Source organism: Eutrigla gurnardus (genome assembly GCF_963514095.1).
Source record: "Eutrigla gurnardus genome assembly, chromosome: 1".
Taxonomy (NCBI): Eukaryota; Metazoa; Chordata; class Actinopteri; order Perciformes; family Triglidae; genus Eutrigla; species Eutrigla gurnardus.
The window spans coordinates 35,007,475-35,028,496 of record NC_139915.1 but is presented as its reverse complement, the minus strand read 5'-3'; the positions used below and the strand labels follow the sequence as shown (position 1 = coordinate 35,028,496).

At 43.6% G+C, this 21,022-nt stretch overlaps 1 protein-coding gene across 1 annotated transcript in view; it reads right to left on the bottom strand.

Moving 5' to 3' along the window:
- The window catches only part of LOC311015324 (uncharacterized protein), a gene marked incomplete at its 3' end in the record, with an annotated part of 558,532 nt that overhangs the window by 94,650 nt on the left and 442,860 nt on the right, over positions 1–21,022 (bottom strand). The window contains exon 32 of the mRNA XM_084012477.1: positions 1,359–1,487. Within this exon, the coding sequence (XP_083868603.1) occupies positions 1,359–1,487 (129 nt within the window). The remainder of the gene's footprint in view (positions 1–1,358; positions 1,488–21,022) is intronic.

Genomic DNA, 21,022 nt, shown 5'->3' with positions numbered 1-21,022 from the left:
ATCATAGAAAGAGACGGGATGATGACGTGTTGAAAATAGTACCGTTGGGTTTTCTAAATATCCTGGTAGACCGTAACCTAACCATTTAGTTCCTACGAGCTGAAAGTCACCAGTTAACACGGTCACTGGGTGAAGTGAAACACCTGTTTCTCTGAAACGGTCGTGATCCTGTCTGAACTCTGTAGAACTTGAGTGTTGGAATATCGATTCTGACATCCGAACATTAACAAACATTGAAGTTGTGTGCAGCCTATTAAGAGTTTGGAAATATGAAGTTCTTCATATTGAATCCTTCTCTTCTTTCCACCATGTTAAATCTGTTAAAATCCTCTTACCCATCAGCACACAGGCAGCCAGCTCCTCCTGCTTCATTCTCCTCAGGAAGTGCACTGTGATCTTCTGAAACGCCTCTCTGCTCCTCCTCTGCTCTTCATCCTCACCGTCCAACAACTCCTCGTCCTCACTCTCCAAGCATTCTGGGTAATCTGGACTCAGGACCTTCTGGATCTTCTTCAGCTCGTTCTTCACAAAAGTGCAGATGTTCTCCTCCAGCAGCTGGAACAGAAGGATAAACTGAACATGAACTCTAAAGAACCCAACATGGGGTTCATGTGTGGGTCTGAGCAGCATGGAGACCACTAGAACCAGTTCAGCATTGAATCTGTAGTGGATGTGGTTAATAGTGAAAGGTGAGCTTGTACATGTACTCACCATAAATATGGAGTCCAGGTGTGTTTGATGCTGCCGGGTAAACGGAACCTCTGAGATCTGCTGAACTCTGTGGAGAAAACCAAGTTCAAAGAGTCACTAAAGCACAGACTGGAGATCACAAGTGGACGTTGTCATGGCGACGTCACCCGTTGGTTTGTGGACTACGGTTTTGAAGCCTCGGGTTCTGATGAACACAAGCGGCAGAGCGGCACCCTGAGCAGCAACCTTACTGGATCTGGATCCATGTGGATTCTGGTGTGAAGCTGCTAACAAAGTTAGCTTCATAATTCAAGGTCAACTTTACAGCTACGTGTTGAAGTCATCTTAGTAGCTAACCGTTGGCTTCTCAAACCTGCAGGAAACCTCATTCAGGTCTTGGTCCAGATGGTGTAGCTGGTGAACTGTACTTGATATGGCTGATCAAGTACCCAGTTTGGTCAGACCCACTTGGAGTCTGATGCTGATGCAGCAGGTTTTCAAGTAGCTCCGATGTAAACCCAGCTTAGTTTAGCTGAGCTTAGTGTAGATCCACTTCTTTGGCATTAGCTGTGACGTTAGCCAAGTTAGCTTCTCTCTGACTCTTAACTTTTCTCTGGCTGGTCTAGACCTGATTTATCCTCCAAGGAGAGTCCAGGTTCAGTTCTTACCTTCCATCAGCAGCTTGTTCAGTTTTAAAATGAAGAGGGTGATGCATAGACCAGTCACTCTTCATGGACACACAGCTGGGTCCAGGTCCAGGTCCAGGTCCAGGTGAGTCTGGTCTCTGCTGCTGCATCCTGATACAATAAAAACACTTTAAGATTCTCACTAGTTAAGCTTCATTAATCAGTTTGCTTTGATGATATTGATGAGTCATGTTCTGAGAGTTGATGCTAGTGTCAGGATCAATACTTTGAATGGATCTGGGTCACATGAGACCACGTGGACATGTGAACACTCGTCTTAGTGCTACACTCACACTAGGAGCAGTGGACAACGTTTCCGTTGCATTAGAACTGTATGGGGTGACAATGATGGGAAAACGGAGTTATGACTCTTAAAAACCTTAACATTTTGGTTGCTAACTCTCCACTGGGCATCGGACGGTTCTGGCCTCCACGTAGTCCATTACCTCCTGGTAATAGACACGTCCTCGGGCATTATCAGTTACCTTAACACCTAAAATAAGAGTTTGCTGGATATAAAGTGTCTTACTTTACTACTCTACAACCTCCCTTGAGTGAGAGGAAGACGGTGCTCGAGTTTGGTGTCTGTTGGTTTGGAGTCTTTTTGTTCTTAGCTTAGCTTAGCCTCGCTGCTACTTCTCTATGTCATTAGCCTTCATGTTAGCCAAGTTAGCTTCTGACTCTGACTCTAGACCTGATTAATCCACGAAGGAGAGTTCAGGTTCAGTTCTTACCTTCCATCAGCAGCTTGTTCAGTTTTAAAATAAATAGGGCGATACATAGACGAGTCACTCTTCATGGACACACAGCTGGGTCCAGGTCCAGGTCCAGGGGAGTCTGGTCTCTGCTCCTGCATCCTGATACAATACATTTAGATTTCAGATTCTCACTAGTTAAGCTTCATGAATCCGATAGAGAGAGCGAGAGAACAGAACATTGTCTACCAGCATGAGACCAAGGAGTTAACTGGGCTAGTTGGCAGGCTAATGTTGCTAGCTATAGAGCTAGCTGAGTATGTGCTAGTTATCTAGACAATCAGTGTTTAGACCGGGACCGACTGTATTTGCCATGAAGCCCTGTCTGACATCTGCAGGTAGTTTCTCCTTCCTGGTTTGATTCAGGAAGTCCCTGAATGCACCTTTCCCCGTTTAGAGAGCTTCCATGACTGTCCCAGATGACCCAAAGCATGCTGTCCCACATTAGCATCAGATTTGAGAAAGTGGGACGACTAGAGACCAACAAACCAAAACACATTCCAACAACTCGATGCATATTTTGTTGCTTGAATGAATCACAAACATGATTTGATGATTATTTATGACTGATTTATATCCTCAACATTCATTTAGTCAGAATCCTATACGTCACTGACAGCTTCTGATTGACATTAGCCCTGCCCCTTTTCTGTGACCCCGCCCCCTTGAAGCTGCGTCATTACAGTCTAAACCTAGTAACCGTCCTGATGACTAGATTTAGTTGGAACAGGAAATAAAGGGACTGGAGATCAGGCGTGTCCCACATGAGCCCAGTTTTCTAGATGTGAGTCAAAAGCACAAACGGCTGGTGAACTGGATAACTTCACAGCTATGCAGCCGACGGAGTAAACAAGCAAACAAGAACCAGGACAAGAAGAGCTCGTCTTCCTTCCTAAATCACATTTCACCAGAGATGGAAGGAACAAAGTACAAATACGTGGTTACTGGACTTAAGTAGACTTTTCAGGTATCTGTACTTTACTTGAGTATTTATGTTTCTGACAACTTTGTACTTTTCCTCCCGACATGTTCAAACTCATATTTGTACTTTCTACCAGTGTTTCCCCTCGATGTTTTATAGCAGTGGTGCTCTGAGTTGGTAACCTAGCAACGCTGGGGGGGGGGGGGGGGGGGGGGTTATGACATAACAACCAACAGAGTCAAGACATCTTGATTTAACCTGATTTATTCAAACAAGTAGCTGAAGCCAGATCTATTTGCACAAACTACACTCTGCAGCTGAGCATTTCATTTTTCTTGGCTTTTCAAAATAAAGCTCCAAGGCTCTTTTGTAGTTAAATTGGGGTATGGGGGGCATTTATGCTGATCCACATACAAGTGGCCAAATGGTCTCCTTGTAACTTGTTCCTCAGATCCGTCTTCACCTCAAAGTAAAAAGCAAATAAAACAGTATTTGTGGTAAATGTAAGAAAGATCATTGCTGTCAACATTCCCCAACTGTGTGCATCCATGAAAGCACATGGAGGACCTTGGAACTCTCCACTTACCAGGCACCCTTTGCATCACATCTTTGCCCCAAATGGGCCAAATAAAGGTGTGGTTTCTCAGCTTTACTCATTCTTCCTACAAAGAGCTGTCTATTGTGTGTGTGTGTGTGCGTGTGTGTGTGTGTGTCTCTAGAGAGTGTCAAGGTATTGGTTTATAGGTAACTGACATCTGATGTAACCAATCACAGAGGTCCAGAACCAGTTGTGGGTGGAGTCTCCGGGGATTCAGGGGTTGTTAAGAAGGACCGTGTTGTTATATGTATCCTGTCGTGGTGACTACATAAAATGGACGCTTTGAGCACAAATAAGTTGCATCGGCCAGCGCTTATTTGACATGGTGTCAGAAGTGTTCTGAAGGAAAGACACCCGACGCTATGGCGAAGTTTAACCCGCCGGAAAACTTCAACTTCGAGCGGCCTAGTGACTGGCCCGTGTGGAGACAGAGATTCTCTCGGTACAGGCTCGCAGCTAAGCTAATGAAGACGGCGAGGTCCAGGTTAGCACATTGATACATGCCATGGGCTACGAAGCCGAGAATATTTGCAAATCTTTCACCTTCGTCGGCGATGAGAGTGACGACGACTACGACTAGGGATGGGTAAAAATATCGATTCAGCAATGCATTGCGATTCTTTTCCCCGCAATTCAATATCGATTCAGCAATCTTCTGAATCGATTCAAGCCCCTGGCCAGTGGGGGCGCTGTGACCGACACCCTCGTGTGATTCGCGCTGTACGGACGGGGGCCGCACTGGACCAAACCATTACAATATGGCGACCGGAGTGAGTACACACCGGCCGTGGAAGCGCCGCGAATAGGCGCGTAGCGGAGCCCGCTTCCTTTCGGCGCCCCTTGTTAAGCGATAGTGTAGTTCACACCAGACACGGAGCGCCGCGAATAGGCGCGGCCGTCCCGCGCCGTGAAGCGATGGTTTCGGCGTCTGCTCTATTTTTTGCGCCCCCCCCCCCCCGAGCGAACGCGTCAGTTCTGGCAGGAAATCACACAGTAGCTGTGTCCCAATTCAGAGTCTGCAGCCACAGCTAAAGAAACACGAGACAATCTGGCCAATTTTTAAAATAAAAGCAATTTTCAAAATAAAATACCGCGATTGACAAATGCGATCATAGTTGTGTATCTCAACTCGCACTGGGAAACAGGAAGAGAAAATACATTTAATAAATGTGAAGAGTAGATAAACAAATATGTGCATTTCAACAGTATATCTGCACTACTACTGTCTACTACCATAGCTTCCACGGCCGGTGTGAACCCGTTACATGCACTGTAGTTCAGTGTTTAAGCAGTATCCTGTTTTATCATGCTATGAGTTACACCACGGCTGTTCATAAGGCATGAAACTAAATAAATTATTTGAAAAAATGATCTGGTACTCTTACTTGTGTATTTCTACTTGATACTGAATCGATATCGAAGCATTTCAATCAATATCGAATCGAATCGATATTGAATCGAATCGTGACCCAACGAATCGAAATCGAATCGAATCGTGAGATTCTAAACAATACCCAGCCCTAACTACGACACAGTGCTTGCTAATTTGATGCATATTTTGTACCGAAGAAAAACACCATCCACGAGAGAGCGTGTTTCTATCAGAGAGTACAGAAACCGGGCGAGATGGCCGAGTCATTCATCAGAGCTCTCTATGAACTGAGTGAAAACTGTGACTTTGGAGAGACAAAGAGCGAGCACATAAGAGACAGACTGGTCGTCGGCATCCGCGACAAAGAGCTGTCGAGGAGACTGCAGCTCATGTCGGACCTCACCTTGGAGACGGCGGTACAGATAAGACAGCCAGTTAAGATCCACTTGAAGGAGGATGCGGTTCCATACGCTGTACATAGCACTAGGAGAGTTCCCCTACCACTTCTTCCTAAAGTCGAAGCAGAGTTAAAACGCATGATAGAGCAAGGTGTGATAGAGAGAGTCACACAACCTACAGACTGGTGTGCCCCAAAGGTGCCGGTAATGAAGCCAACAGGTGCAGAGAATCTGTGTAGGGCTCCAAAAGCTAAATGGGAACATCAAAAGAGAGCGATATCAGATGCCCACAACAGAAGAGACTCTGGCTAAGCTGTCAGGCTCTACAGTTTTCACATCTTTAGATGCAGCCTCAGGCTTTTGGCAGATCCCACTGCATGAGGACAGCAGCCTGCTAACTACCTTCATCACACCCTTTGGGAGGTACTGTTTTAACCGTTTCAGCAGACGCAAGCAGTTATGGATTGGGAGGTGTCCTCCTACAGCTGCACGACGAAAGCTGGAAACCTATTGCATACTGTTCCAGGAGATTGACATCAGCAGAGTCCAGGTATGCACAAATCGAAAAGGAGTGTTTGGCTGGAGAATGGGCTTGTGAGAGGTACCAGAAATATCTGGTTGGACTGGACAGATTCAGACTCATTACAGACCATAAGCCGCTGGTGCCGCTGATTAATAGTAAAGATTTAGATGCAGTTCCTGTGAGATGTCAGCGACTTTTAATGTGCTTGATGCGGTTTAACGCCAAAGCAGAGTACGCACCCGGAAAGACTCTGGTCATAGCTGATACACTGTCACGCAGCCCAATTCAGGACAGTGACAACACCACAGAGTCTGTCATTGCCTGTCATGTTAATACTGTCATACACTGTTGGCCAGTATGACAGCAGAAGCTGGACTTGATGAGGGCGGCTACACAGAAAGATGAGCAGCTACAGTGCGTGAGACGGCGGATCAAAGAAGGATGGCCAGAAAGAGAGTGTAACATTCCACAGAGTGTAAAAGACTTTTATGCAATGATAGACTCATTGTCGGTGTGTGAAGGACTTATTACACTTGGGTGTCACATTGTTGTTCCACAGTCAATGAGAGAGGAAATACTAGATCGGCTACATGATGGACATCAGAGCCTGTCAAAGTGTAGACAACGGGCCCAGGAAGCCGTGTGGTGGCCTAGAATATCTGCTGATATTAAGAACAGAGTGGAAAAATGTCACTTTTGTCAGGTAAACAGGCGCACACAGCGTGAGGAGCCTCTACACTCTACGCCCCTTCCTGATAGGCCATGGCAGAAGATTGCCACAGATATTTGTGAGTATAATAGCAAACATTACATCGTGATATCAGACTATTACTCACATTACATAGAAATCTTACATTTGCCGAGCACAACAACAGAACAGGTTGTTAAGATGTTGAAAGCCACATTTGCCAGATTTGGCATCCCTGAGCAGATAGTCAGCGACAACGGCCCACAGTACACAAGTGAGGCCTGGAAAGACTTGCAGACAGTATGACATCACACATAACACAACTAGCCCACATAATCCACAGGGCAACGGACACGCAGAGAGGGCAGTTCAAACTGCAAAACGCATTCTTAAACAGGGAGACCCTCTACTAGCATTGATGTGTTATAGAGCAACACCAACATCTGCCACTGGGATAAGCCCAGCTGAAATGCTCATGGGTAGGAAGATTAAGACCACACTTCCCTCACTTAAAGTGTAAGTTTGGCGGAAATTGAAAATAAAGCTATTTTCTGAATGAAAATACATCAACTAAGCCGTGGAGGAAATAATTTTCGCTCATCACGCAGTTCAGAGCTAGCACCGCCGGGAGCTAGAGTCCAAAATCGCAAACAGTGAGTTAGCATGGGGCACACAGCCACACGCTTTCAAAATCGCATTTTTAAACCACTAACATTGCTCAAAACAACGCCAAACCTCGTCAGCAGCTTGCTCTGGGTGTCTACACATAAAACGAAGCACCAACAACTCAGTTCATGAACCCGAAGTTTATAACAGAAGACAGTTAAGAACACTCACCAATTCTACCCCTGCCAGCTCCTCGCGAAGGATAGTCCGTAAGTGTCGATTACCGAACGCAATGCAAAACGAGGGAGACCACTGAAGATTAAATAAAACGAGAATAAAACGAGTATACTTTTAAATTAGTGGCAGTTTGGCCAAATATAAGTTAATAACAGTGGGTAAAACGTCGGGATGGTTTGTATACACTTCCAATCAGTTCAAGACAGCAGCCTTATCTGAAGCCTTATCTTCAGTGGTCTTCGTTTTATGTGTAGACACCCAGAGCAAGCTGCTGACGAGGTTTGGCGCTGTTTTGAGCAATGTTAGTGGTTTAAAAATGCGATTTTGAAAGCGTGTGGCTGTCTGCCCCATGCTAACCCACTGTTTGCGATTTTGGACTCTAGCTCCGACCCGTGCTAGCTCTGAACTGCGTGATGAGCGATAATTACTTCCTCCACGGCTTAGTTGATGTATTTTCATTCAGAAAATAGCTTGATTTTCAATTTCCGCCAAACTTACACTTTAACAGAAATCTGATCCCTAAGTGCCCTGATAGTAGGGTTGTCAAAAGTATCGAAACTCAAAAAAGTATCGATACTAAAATGTTGTATCCGGATACGATACTCATTTTCAAAAGTATCGAATAATTCTGTGCACTTTTCAGTTTCAGACTTTTTTTGTAGCAGGTGCAGCTGCTGAGAATACAGCATTTCAACAGTGTAATGTTCATGTTAACTGGTTTGGCTGGTGTCATTTAGTTTATTGTTATGTATATAAAGCATAGCCAAGGAAGGAACACTTAAGTTAATTTAGTTTTTATCAGGCTTGCCTAATATTTACAACCTCAAAATATTGTTCCAATTGTTATTGTTTATTTTATTATTTATTTTTTTGCACTACCTTAGACCTGAAACTTGTTATTTTTGCATTTTTTTTGTTAATAAAAATATTTCTTTTAAATTTTGGGGTCTTTTTTTCATACTTGTGGCATCGAAAATGGTATCGAGTATCGAATATTTTCCTGAGTATCGGTATCGAGTTGAAAATGTTATTATCGTGACAACCCTACCTGATAGAGCTCTTATTAGACGGAGAGATGCAGAGGCCAAGCAACAGCAGGCATATTACTTTAACAAAAGACATGGGGTTAGAGCCTTGCCACTGTTAAACCAAGGTGATCAGGTCTTGCTGAAACTGGATGAGGACAGGACATGGAAAGGTCCGGTGTCTGTCATGCAGGAGAGTGGTACACAGCGCTCGTACCAGGTGAACTCGCCCCAGGTAGGAGTAGTGAGAAGGAACAGACGACACATTCAACTTGTACCACCTAGAGCAGCGTCACTTAGCTCAGACACTAAGAAAGTGGACTCTGAGTTGGAAGGAACTGAAACAAAACACCAGACACTGTGCCATACACAAAGCGACTCAAAGAGAGTTACTACAAACATACCTGAGGGTCAGGTTGTGACACGGTTTGGCAGAGTTAGTAAACCGGTCATAAGAATGGACATGTAACTGTAATGTAACATCTTGGTAAATGATTAAGATGGTAACCATCAAACTGTATTCTGAAAAGTGGAAAGAAGAATAGAGTGTTTGTTCATGTTGAAAAAACAGGAAACAAGCTGTTTGAATGACCACAGAAAACACTCATTCTCTATATGTTAAGGTTCTGAGCTGAAGTTAAATTGTTTGTTATAACTGTATTACTGAAAGGGTAATGAGAATTAAGAGGGAGATGTCAAGGTATTGGTTTATAGGTAACGGACATCTGATGTAACCAATCACAGAGGTCAAGAACCAGTTGTGGGTGGAGTCTCCGGGACTCAGGGCTTGTTAAGAAGGACAGTGTTGTTGTATGTATCCTGTCGTGGTGACTAAATAAAATGGACGCTTTGAGTACAAATAAGTTGCGTCGGCCAGCGCTTATTTGACAGAGACAGAGAACGGATAAATAAAGAAGTGAACAAACTTCTTGGTTACAGAAACATGGCGTATTGATTTTAGGAGGTTATGATAAAAATAGCTCTGAATGAACAACAGCTGAGTAGAAGCGCTTGTCGACCGTCGCGGAGAAATACGTGTCTGGTCTGAACAGGGGGGCAGCGGGTCGCGCGCGATTGTCGTGCGCGCGCCGTGAAAGTCCCCCAGCTTGCTTAGTATAGACCCAGCTCCCAACCCAACTTTGAGAGTAGATTAACGGCGAGATTTTGGTGTCGCCCGATAAGAGTCTCGCGTTAACGCAGCACGTTAACGCCGATAACGGCCCCCCCCCACTATAAATCTATAGAAAAGAGAGAGCATGAGGAAGTCATGCCCCGCCATGTTCAACTCAAAGTTCCGCCCTTGCTTTAGTTGAATACATTTGAGGGGAATTAACGATGATTTATTCTCTCATTCATTTCACAAGTTCCCATCGGCTGTCGTCAGCTTACCTCAGGCCGCCGTCGACAGGTGATCACAGACAGCAAGGGCTTCAGTCTTCACATGAATATATGAGGCTGGTTCCAGATGAGCCGCGCCTCGTTGGGGAAGTAGATGTGATCAACAGGAGGCGGAGAGAAACGCTGCAGTCTAACCACACAAACAGCTACTACCTGTTCCATGGGACGGGGACCTGTAGCCTACTTGTGCTACAGGTGAGAAGTTTCGTTTTCGTTTTCTCCCATCCACGTACTGTTTTAATTTGCCCAGCAGAGGTCGCTGTTCTCCCTCCTGTATATCTTGTCATGGTTTTGAGGAGATTTGTTGTTACGTTGAAATGTTTTCCTGCCCATTTAAATAGCTCTGTCACATCCTGTGATATTAAAATGATGTGTTTATGTGTTTGATGTATTTTGGGGTAACACACTGCCGCCTTGTATGGTGAGGGAACAGAGGTACAGAGAAAGAAGGAACGGCAAAGAATGTGTGTTCATGTCTTCTGCAGAAAATCAATGTGGGAAAACAAGTTGAGTGGATGATTGTGAAACAGGAGCCAGTACTATTTCAGACCATGGTCCCATTTCTATGTCAGTCCAGTTGAACAGGAAGAGGAAGTCCACTCTCTGGAGACTGAACTCAAACATTCTCAATAACCAAGTTATTAAAGATACCTTGAAAAGTGAAATTAAAATGGATTTGGAAAATAATGATGATGAAGAAGTGACTCCAGCTATTCTCTGGGATGCACTAAAAGCGGTGATCAGGGGTCAAATAATAGCCATCTCCTCATATGAGAAGACAATTAGAGAAGAAAAAGTTAGAACATGAGAAGAGGACTTGAAGAGACGACAGAACCAACATGCAAAGTCTCCCCAAGATGACAACAAACATAATTTGTTTATTTGTTCACATAGTAAAATACACATGGCCGAAAGGGAAAGCGGGAGAAGCCAAGGCTTATCTGGTCCCGCCCCCATTACCCACAGGAGAAAATCGTCATCATAATCTTATCTTATCATTGCATTTTTCACTTGACATAACTTTTACTTTTTCTTGTGACATTTGACATAACATGTTCCAGCAGTAGGTGGTACAGAGAGCTGAAGTCCAGTGCATACAGATATGTGTGTCTGCACACGTGTCCATATTTATTCATCACGATTGAGCAGCAGTCTCATCATGTAACAAAGTCTGAAGGAAAAGAGAGAAAAAAAACACAAAAAAACAAGCAAAAAATAAGAAAAATGAGGAATGAAAAATAAAAATAAAGATAAAAATAAAAGTCCAGTGAAGCTACTAGTTGTTGAGATGGTGTGTGAGCCCCCCCTTTTTTTTTTTTTTTTTATGAATCCTCACTGTCCTCTGCAGCTCTCGCAGCCCTCGACTTAGCCATTTCCTCCCAGTTATTGGCAACTTCAGCTCGCTTCCGTGAAGGGAACTCGCGAAGTGCGGAGAGGTCAGAGCCCATCCCGACCACAGTAGACCGAGTGGTGGTGTTGTCCGCCCTCACACTGGTCAGCTCCGTGGCGATCTTTCTCAATTTCCGATGTAGCATGAAGATTCCACATCCCAAGGCGATCATTCCAGTTGTCATGAACGCGAACACGTACACGTCCTCGACGTCTTCCACATCCAGAGTGGCAAGATGACTCTCTGTTAAGTATAGTACTGTTGTACGCCCTTACTCATCGTGTCCAATAGGGGGCAGTGTTGTTTTTACCTCTGTGTTACCTGACACCTACACTACCTGTTCCGGTGTCTCAGTTATTCTCCATGTGTGGTGATGCCGTGGAGAGCGGTAGCACGTTACGTTACATATAATAAATATGCCTACAAGGCTAAAGATAAAAGGTGTCTGATGAGAGTTCTATTACATCTCCACCGCAACGCACCAAGCTCATCAGGTTATGGGCCCAGGAACGCAAGTCTAGAGCAACAACAAGGTAACAGAAGTAAGAAGAACTGTTAGCCAAGAGACGCTACTAGACGAGCCTGGATAAAGATGGCGCCGAGAGAACCCCACGAATATTGAGGACTCTACAAGCCACAGCCTGAGCAACGTTTTGGAGATTGCGAACTATAAACAGAATAAAAGTGAAAATGGCCGGAGCAGGAACGCTACAACAGCAGATTGTCTTTGACGGAACAGAAGATAAGTATGATCTATGGGAAACGCGATTCCTTAGCCGTTTACACATTCTGAAGCTGAAAGACACCATTTTGAGAGAGCCCGCTAGCGAGGCCGCCATACCTGCAGATCCAGCGAAGAATGCAGATTGTTATGCTCAACTAGTGAATGCACTAGATGATAAGAGCCTATCATTGATAAGGCATGACGCCGCTGATGATGGAAGGAAAGCCTTGAAATTATTAAGAGAACATTATTCTGGAAAGAGCAAGCCCAGGATTCTAAACCTGTACACTTCATTGACCACCATACAAATGGAAGGGAATGAGACTGTGACTGATTATATGATAAGGGCTGAGAATATAATTTCAGCTCTTCGTGATGCAGGAGAGAACATGAGTGACGGGCTGCTTGTAGCCACCATTTTGAATGGACTGCCAGACTCATTCAGACCACTGGCTGTCCACGTTACACAAAATGAGGATAACGTGACATTCAAGGACTTCAAGAGAAGACTGAGGGTCTACGAAGAATCTGAGAAGATGAGGACAACCGGACCTGCAGACAGCGTGATGAAGACCATGACGAAGCCTAGCACAAAGCAAAGCAAACAAGGCACCAAGACACACTGGAAGGAAGGGGAAGCCACTCTGACGTGTTACAAATGTGGAGAAAAAGGACATATCAGAACCAGGTGTACCAAGAAAGTGTGGTGCAGTCACTGCAAGAGTAACACACACGCAGAGTCTCTTTGCAGGAAAAAGGGAAAAGACGGAGCCAGAAAAGTTGCAGAAGAAGAGGAGGACATCGACGACGGGGATCAATGTTTCATGGCCAAGCATGCAACCAGCGAGAGGCCACCTGTCAACGTGAAGAAGAAAGTGATAATGGTGGACGCCGGAGCGACATCTCATATTGTGAACGACATCGCCAAGTTCAAGAGCTTTGACAACACATTCCAGCCCGACACCCATTCTATCGAGCTGGCTGATGGGACCAGGTGCAGTGGGATGGCGCAACGCAGAGGGACGGCGCTGATCTATCTGCTAGACAACGAGGGACGACAACAAAGAGCGCAGCTACAGGAGGCACTGTACATGCCAACCGACCCACACGACATCTTCTCAGTGGCGAGGGCAACAAATGCTGGAACGACAGTGACATTCAAGAAGGGAGACAGCCACATGACCACCAAGAAAGGGGACAGGTTTGACTTCCATGAGAGTGGTAATCTGTTTTACTTACCAACTGTTCAGAAGAATGTTGATAAATGCAATATGTGCCACGACATGCAAACCTGGCATGAAATATTGGGTCACTGTAATTATGAGGATGTACAAAAATTAATGGGTGTGGTAAGAGGTATGGAAATCAGAGGCAGTACAGCCAGGCCGGCACAGCTGTGTGAAATATATGCAAAGGGTAAATTCACACAGACAAGAAATAGAGAGCCAGACAGAAAGGCTACAGAGCCCTTACAACTGGTCCATACTGATTTAGCTGGTCCTATGAGAACCCCAAGCTTAGAAGGTCACAAATATGCACAGTCCTTTACGGACGACTATTCAGGTGCCATGACTGTATATTTCCTCAAATGCAAAAGTGATGCAGTACATGCCACAGAGAGGGTCTTAGCAGACTCCGCCCCTTTTGGGGAAGTTAAATGTCTACGCTCGGATAATGGTACTGAATTTACGAGCAAGGAATTCAAAGCACTGTTAACCAAAAATAAGATTAAGCACGAGACATCTGCACCCTATTCGCCTCACCAAAATGGCACGGCAGAGAGAGGTTGGAGAACCCTCTATGAGATGGGCAGGTGTATGCTTTTTGACAGTAAACTACCAGACAAAATGTGGAATTATGCTGTACAGACAGCTGCCTATGTGCGAAACAGATGTTACAGTAAACGCACAAAGAAAACACCTCATGAGATGCTCACAGGCAAGAAGCCAGACATGTCCAAACTTCAGAAATTCGGATCTGTGTGCTTTGCATACACACAAGAGAAAGGGAAGTTAGATCCTAGATGTGAGCAGGGTCGTTTTATCGGGTACGACAAGAACAGCCCAGCTTATCTTGTGTATTACCCAGACACAGAAAAGGTCCAAAAACACAGGCTAGTAAAATTCACAAACAAGACGGTCAACGAAAAAGAAACACAAACACATGGACCACACACTGAGTATCAGGACAGAGAGGTACACCCCAGGGTCCTTGATAATGAGGAAAATGATGATGAAAAAATGGGAAATACATCAGGTCAAAGTGTTCAAGATGATGTTTCTGTTTCTGAGATTGAAGGTGAACAGTCTAGCGCTGGGGGTCAGGGAAGAAAGAACCCACCTAGAGCTAGGAGAAGGCCTGTGCACCTACAGGAATATGACATGGAAGACACAGCAGACAGGCTGGTAACTTGTATAGACGCATGTTATAGAGCAGTTTGCGACATACCACAAAATTACCAGGATGCCATACGATCAACCAGGTCACGGCAGTGGATAAGTGCAATGAATGACGAAATGCAGTCACTAAAAGAGAATGATACATTCAAAATCACCCAGTTGCCACCAGGCAAAAAGGCAGTGGGGGGTAGGTGGGTGCATACACTCAAGAGTAATACGGATGGGTCAGATAAGTATAAAGCAAGATTTGTTGCAAAAGGTTATAGCCAAAAACAAGGCATCGATTATGAGGAAACATTCTCGCCTACTGCTGACATGACAACTGTCAGAGTAGTCATGCAAAAAGCAGTGCAGGAAGATCTAGTTTTACATCAAATGGATGTGAAAACCGCATACCTACACGCACCAATTGACTGTGAGGTCTATCTCGAACAACCTGAAGGTTATGAGAAAAAGTCAAAAACAGGAGAGAAGCTAGTATGCAAATTAGAGAAGTCCTTATATGGTCTCAAGCAGTCAGGCCGAAACTGGAATTCTCTGTTGCATGCATATCTCACTGACAACGGTTTTGATCAAAACCCTGCTGATAACTGCCTATACACAAGGGAAAAAGAAAATGAAAAAGTGATTCTGATTGTGTGGGTTGATGATCTGATAATTGCTGCTAACAATGAGGAGGTTGTGAAAAATGTCAAAGTGATGCTCACTGAGAGGTTTAAAATGAAAGACCTGGGGAAATTAAACAGTTTTCTAGGGATAGATTTTAAACAGTCAGAGGATCAAGTCACAATGTCACAACACAGGTATGTGAACAAAATCCTCTCCAGATTTGGGATGCAGGATTGTAAGGCCAGAGAGACCCCATGCGAGTCAAAACTCGAATACACAGAAAATGCTGTAAAAATGGAAGAACCACGGATCTATCGAGAGGCAGTGGGGAGTTTGATCTATTTGGCTACTTGCACTAGACCAGACTTAAGTTATGTGGTCAGTAAACTTTCCCAGCATTTTGCTGAGCCAAGTGAGGAGCATTGGAACACTGCAAAGCATGTGTTCAGGTATCTTAAAGGTACAACAGACCGTGGGTTATGTTTTAAAAAGGATGACACAGGTGAACTTGGTCTAATAGTCCACAGTGATGCTGACTGGGCATCTGAGGTCACAGACAGACGTAGCACCACAGGGTACTGTGTCAGTTTAAGTGAGAAAAGTGCACTCATTTCATGGAAGAGTCGAAAGCAACCAACAGTTGCACTGTCTACCTGCGAGGCAGAATACATGGCCTTAGCGTCAGCCATACAGGAGTGTATGTATTTGCAACAGTTACTCAAGGGTATTGATAAGTGTCAGTATGCACAAACCAAGGTTTACGATGATAATCAAGGAGCTATTGCATTAGCTAGAAACCCAGTAAACCGACAAAGGTGCAAACATATTGATATCAAATATCATTTCATACGTGAAACTGTGAATAGTGGGAGAATATGTTTGAATTATTGTCCTACTGACAACATGATTGCTGACTTGATGACAAAACCAGCCACTAAACTACAACTGAAGAAGTTTGCTCAGTATTTGTTTGGCACTTAGAATGCAAGAAAAGTATAAAGTGTGCCAAAATGTGTTTTTGTTGTTTTATTTTCTATCAAAAATAATGTACCACAATAAGCTAAGAGCGAGTGGGGGTGTTAAGTATAGTACTGTTGTACGCCCTTACTCATCGTGTCCAATAGGGTGCAGTGTTGTTTTTACCTCTGTGTTACCTGACACCTACACTACCTGTTCCGGTGTCTCAGTTATTCTCCATGTGTGGTGATGCCGTGGAGAGCGGTAGCACGTTACGTTACATATAATAAATATGCCCACAAGGCTAAAGATACAAGGTGTCTGATGAGAGTTCTATTACATCTCCACCGCAACGCACCAAGCTCATCACTCTCCACTTTCCCCAACCATCCATGATGTAGCCGGACATGAAGGTCCCATCCGGGCACGCAGGTTCACCAGAACCCGCACGCCGTGTTGAGAACACTCTGTCGATAGCATTCAGTGACCAGCTCAGTAACTCCATCGTGAATTGTAGGAGTAACAGTTACGCTTGGTATTCATACCTCATTTATCTACACATTGTTGATACTCCCTACCACGTACAACTGACATCACACCATACAGTTTCTTCGGTCCGACTTATTGTTTGGGTACAGAATGTTCATTAGTTATGCTCCCATCCCGTCACAACACATGTCTACTGATTCGTGTCTCAGACATTTATCAACTCTCATGCAGTAATCTATACCGGTCATGAATTTACATACTTTTTCTTGAAGACACTTAGAGTTGCTGTTTTTTTGACTTCATCATCTAACACACATTCCATTGTCTAACCCCTGTGACCGATAAGGGAAATGATTTTAACGTAGTTCGTACCTTCCTTTGCCTGAAAATCATGTCCCCCCTAAGATTGTGTCTCTCTCTGTGTATGAAGAATGTTTGCAGGTTCTGGGGGAGAGTTCTGTTAGAAGCTTTGTACATCATTTGTGCTCTGCGATAGTTTATTACATCATCAGTGTTGGGAGTAACGCGTTACAAAAGTAATGCATTACTGTAATGCATTACGTTTTGCTGTAACGCGGTAATGTAAGGCATTACAAAAAGAAAACTGGTATTCGCTGTCAGAGCGTTAATGAACAGTGTTTTAGAGCTCCCCTAAATGTCTCAGGTAGGCTTTCAGGTAATTTCACAGCATAACACAGCGCCTTCAGGGTCATTAAACAAGACGTACGGCAAATCTGGAATGAAAAATGGCCCTGTTATTTCATCCCCGAATCCCATTCATGAACACAATATCTAATATCAGTTAACGAGTCGTTTTCCGTTTCTCGTTTTCTTTTTTTAAAACGAATAACGGGATACGAGTCATTTTCCGTTTTTCGTTCTTTTATTTTGAAACGAAAAACATCCCATCCTGCTGTGTAATGAGCTGCATTGAACACAAGAAGATCTATTGAGAACAACAAATCCATATTTCCTTTTATTTTGGCGAAAAGTAATGTAAAAGTAGTGTAATGCCTTACAATTCAAAGACAGTAATATTGTAATGTAACTAATTACTTTGAAATGACAGTAACAAGTAATAAATAATGCATTACGCTTTTGAAGTAACTTGCCCAACACTGTAAATCATATAGTTTGAGTATTCTTGATTGGATAAATAGCTGATTGGTGTGTGCCCTGTAGTTGGCGTAGTGTAAGATTCTCAAAGCTCTTTTTTGGAGAATTAACGAGGGCTGTGTGGAGCCTTTATATGTGTGTCCCCACACCTCTGCACAGTACTGCAGGTGCGGAGAGACTAGTGTGCAGTATAACAGATGAAGTGCTGTTTGATTTAGTATTTTTTGTACTTTCCAAAGTATGGACACACTCCTGGCCAACTTCCTTTTTAATTGTGTTTTGTGTGGCTTCCAACTTAACATGTCATGGATAATCACTCCCAGAACCTTATTCTCACGGACCCTCTCAATATTAACTCCGTTTACGTGAATGTTGGGACTGTTGTTGCAGCCTCTCTTACCGGATAGCATGTATTTAGTTTTACCAAGATTTAGTGATCATTTATTTATATTAAACCACACTTGAAGTTTAGCCATTTCTTGATTTACTGTTTCCACAAGCTGGTTCAAGTTACTCCCCGAGCAGAAAATATTTGTGTCATCCGCGAATACTATTAATTTCAGAGTATCTGACACTTTACATATATCATTTATGTATAATATAAACAGCTTTGGACCCAGAACTGACCCCTGTGGGACCCCACAGACTATGTCCAAGTTCGTAGATGTGTTATCCCCTATTTTAACATATTGGGATCTCTTGTGTAGATAACTCTTGACCCACTGCAATGTTACACCTCTAAGGCCATATCTCTCCAGTTTAGCCATTAGAATATCATGATTAACAGTGTCAAATGCTTTTTTCAGGTCTATGAAAATTCCTATGGAATATTGTTTTTGGTCAATAGCGTCGGTGATGATTTCCACAGACTCTGTTAAAGCTTGAGCAGTCGAATGGTTCCTTCTGAAGCCGTATTGGCTGTCATATAACAGTTTATGTTTGTTGATGAAGTTATCAAGCCTATTGTTGAATAGCTTCTCTAGGATTTTTGACAGTTGTGGCAGTATAGAAATTGGTCTGTAATTTGTAAACTCGTGTGTGTCACCGTTCTTAAACAGCGGCACAACCTTGGCAACTTTCATTTTGGTGGGAAACGTCCTGGTTTGAAATGACAGATTGAAAATGTATGTCAGGGGTGAAATGATTCCATCTAATACTTTCCTGATTAATCTCATGTCCAGGTCGTCAGCATCAGTAGAAGTTTTGGCCACGCATTTGTTGACCAGGTGTCTAATCTCTGTGTCCTTCACTGATGTGAGAAACATTGAGCTGGGATTTCTGTCTCCATCCTTATCAAAATGACTCCAAGGCAAGGATGATTCAGGGATGTTATTCGCTAACTCCGGCCCGATGCTTACAAAGAAATGGTTGAAACTATTGGCAATGACCTCCGGGTTATCCTCCTGTGTGCTGTTTATCTTGAAGTAGGGAGGGTAGTTTGGTTTTTTACTTTTATTATTAGTCACATTGTTTAGAATATCCCATACTTTTTTTGTGTACTCCATGTTTTCTGCAAGTAAATTGCTGTAATATTCTTTCTTGCGTTCATTAAGAATAGTATTTAATTTATTTCTATATCGTTTGTATCTCACTTCTGACTGAGCCGTCCTAGATTTAATGAACTGTCTGTACAGAGTATTTTTTTCCTGCAGGCGTTCATCAATGTTTTCGTGAGCCAAGGTTTCTGCTCCTTGTTCCGCTTCGGGTGTTTCCTTTTCACAGGACAGTGTCTGTCGTACAGTGTTTTAAATATTTGCAAAAAGGAATCATATGCTTCATTCACATCTGTTTCATTGGAAACATTATTCCAGTTCTGTCTCAGTAGCTCATTTTTCAGTGTATTCATTCCTTCTTCAGTTCTGACCCTTATGTATAAGTTTTTGTTCGGAGGTTGGCCCACAGTAAATTTGCAGTCATAGATAGCAAAGATAGGTAGGTGGTCACTTATATCATTTATCATGAGTCCACTTGTTGTGTCAGTAACGTTAGTAAAGATATGATCAATCAGAGTAGCACTGTGTGTAGTGATCCTGCTAGGGCGTGTGATGAGAGGTTGTAAGCCCATCGTATACATCATGTTAGTGAACTCATCCATTCCCGTGTTTTGTTTTGGGTTCATCAAGTCAATATTTATGTCACCACAGATAAAAACTCTCTTCTGGCATGAGTCAGAGAATATTTCACCCACACATTCATTGAAGTCTTCTATTTTTGAGTCAGGTGCTCTGTAAACACAGCTTATAACTATATTTTTACCTTTCGTTACACAGATTTCAATTGTCACACATTCCAACAAATGATCCACAGCTTTAGACATATTTTGTACTGTCTCATACTTGGTGTTACTGTCAATGAATAAGGCTACTCCACCTCCACGTTTGTTCCTCCTGTTAATGCATACAAGATTATATCCATCCAGGAAAAACTCTGTGCCTTTGTCTTCATTAATCCATGTTTCTGACACCGCGATGATGGTGAAAGGGTTTTTGAAGTGATTTAGATATTCCTTGATGTGGACAAAGTTGGTGTATAGACTCCTGCTATTAAAGTGGATTAGAGACAGTTTCCCATCCATCTCAGTGCTATCATTGTATTGAACTTCAGTGTAGTACTGACATTTCCCAGATCTGTTGAAATAGAAATGGTTGTCCGGGTCAATTCCTTCATTCGGGTCAGATAAGGTATCAGATAAGGTATAATCCACATGTCGATTTGTAGTGAGCTCCACACTTCCCTGCTCAGCAATCCTTTCAGATATTCCCATCAGTCTTTCAGTCCGTGTAAGAACCGTTGAACTTTGCTGTGCTGTAGTTATGGAGTGTTTATGAGCCATACCTTAGTTATCGTATTTCTCCAGCTCATCCTTACTCCTGATCTGGATTACTTTGACTTCTTCTGCTGATGCTCCCTGGGTTTTGATGTAGATTCTGCAGTTTGCCGTCCAGGTGTGTTGTATCTTGCCATCCTTCCTCAGTTGACGAGCTGTTCTGGCGATGTCTGCATTCTTTTTGGTGAGGTTCTCGTTGATGTAGACGTCCGAGCCTTTGAGCTTCCTGCCCTGCCTCAGCAGTGCAGTCTTGGATTTTCTGTTGGTGAATCTCAGCACAACAGCTCGAGTTGCAGACTCTTTCCTTCGGGGTAAGAGGTGACATACCTCAACGTTGTTGAAGTTCACCTCGATGTCTTTGCCAGTCAGGAACGCGGCCACCTGCATCTCCACAGATTTAATCTCAGATCCATCCGGCTCCGAGGTTGCAGCCGCAACCGCCTTTGCATAACTTGGAGGCTTGATTTTGAGGCCGGTCACAATCACTTCATTCAGTTTACCCTGTTGGTCCAGCTCCTCCACTCTGTTCCCCAGCTCCTTTATCAATTCGTCTTTCTCAGCAACCTCCTCCCGGAGTTGTTTGACTTCAGCCATCAACTTTTGGAGAGGTTCC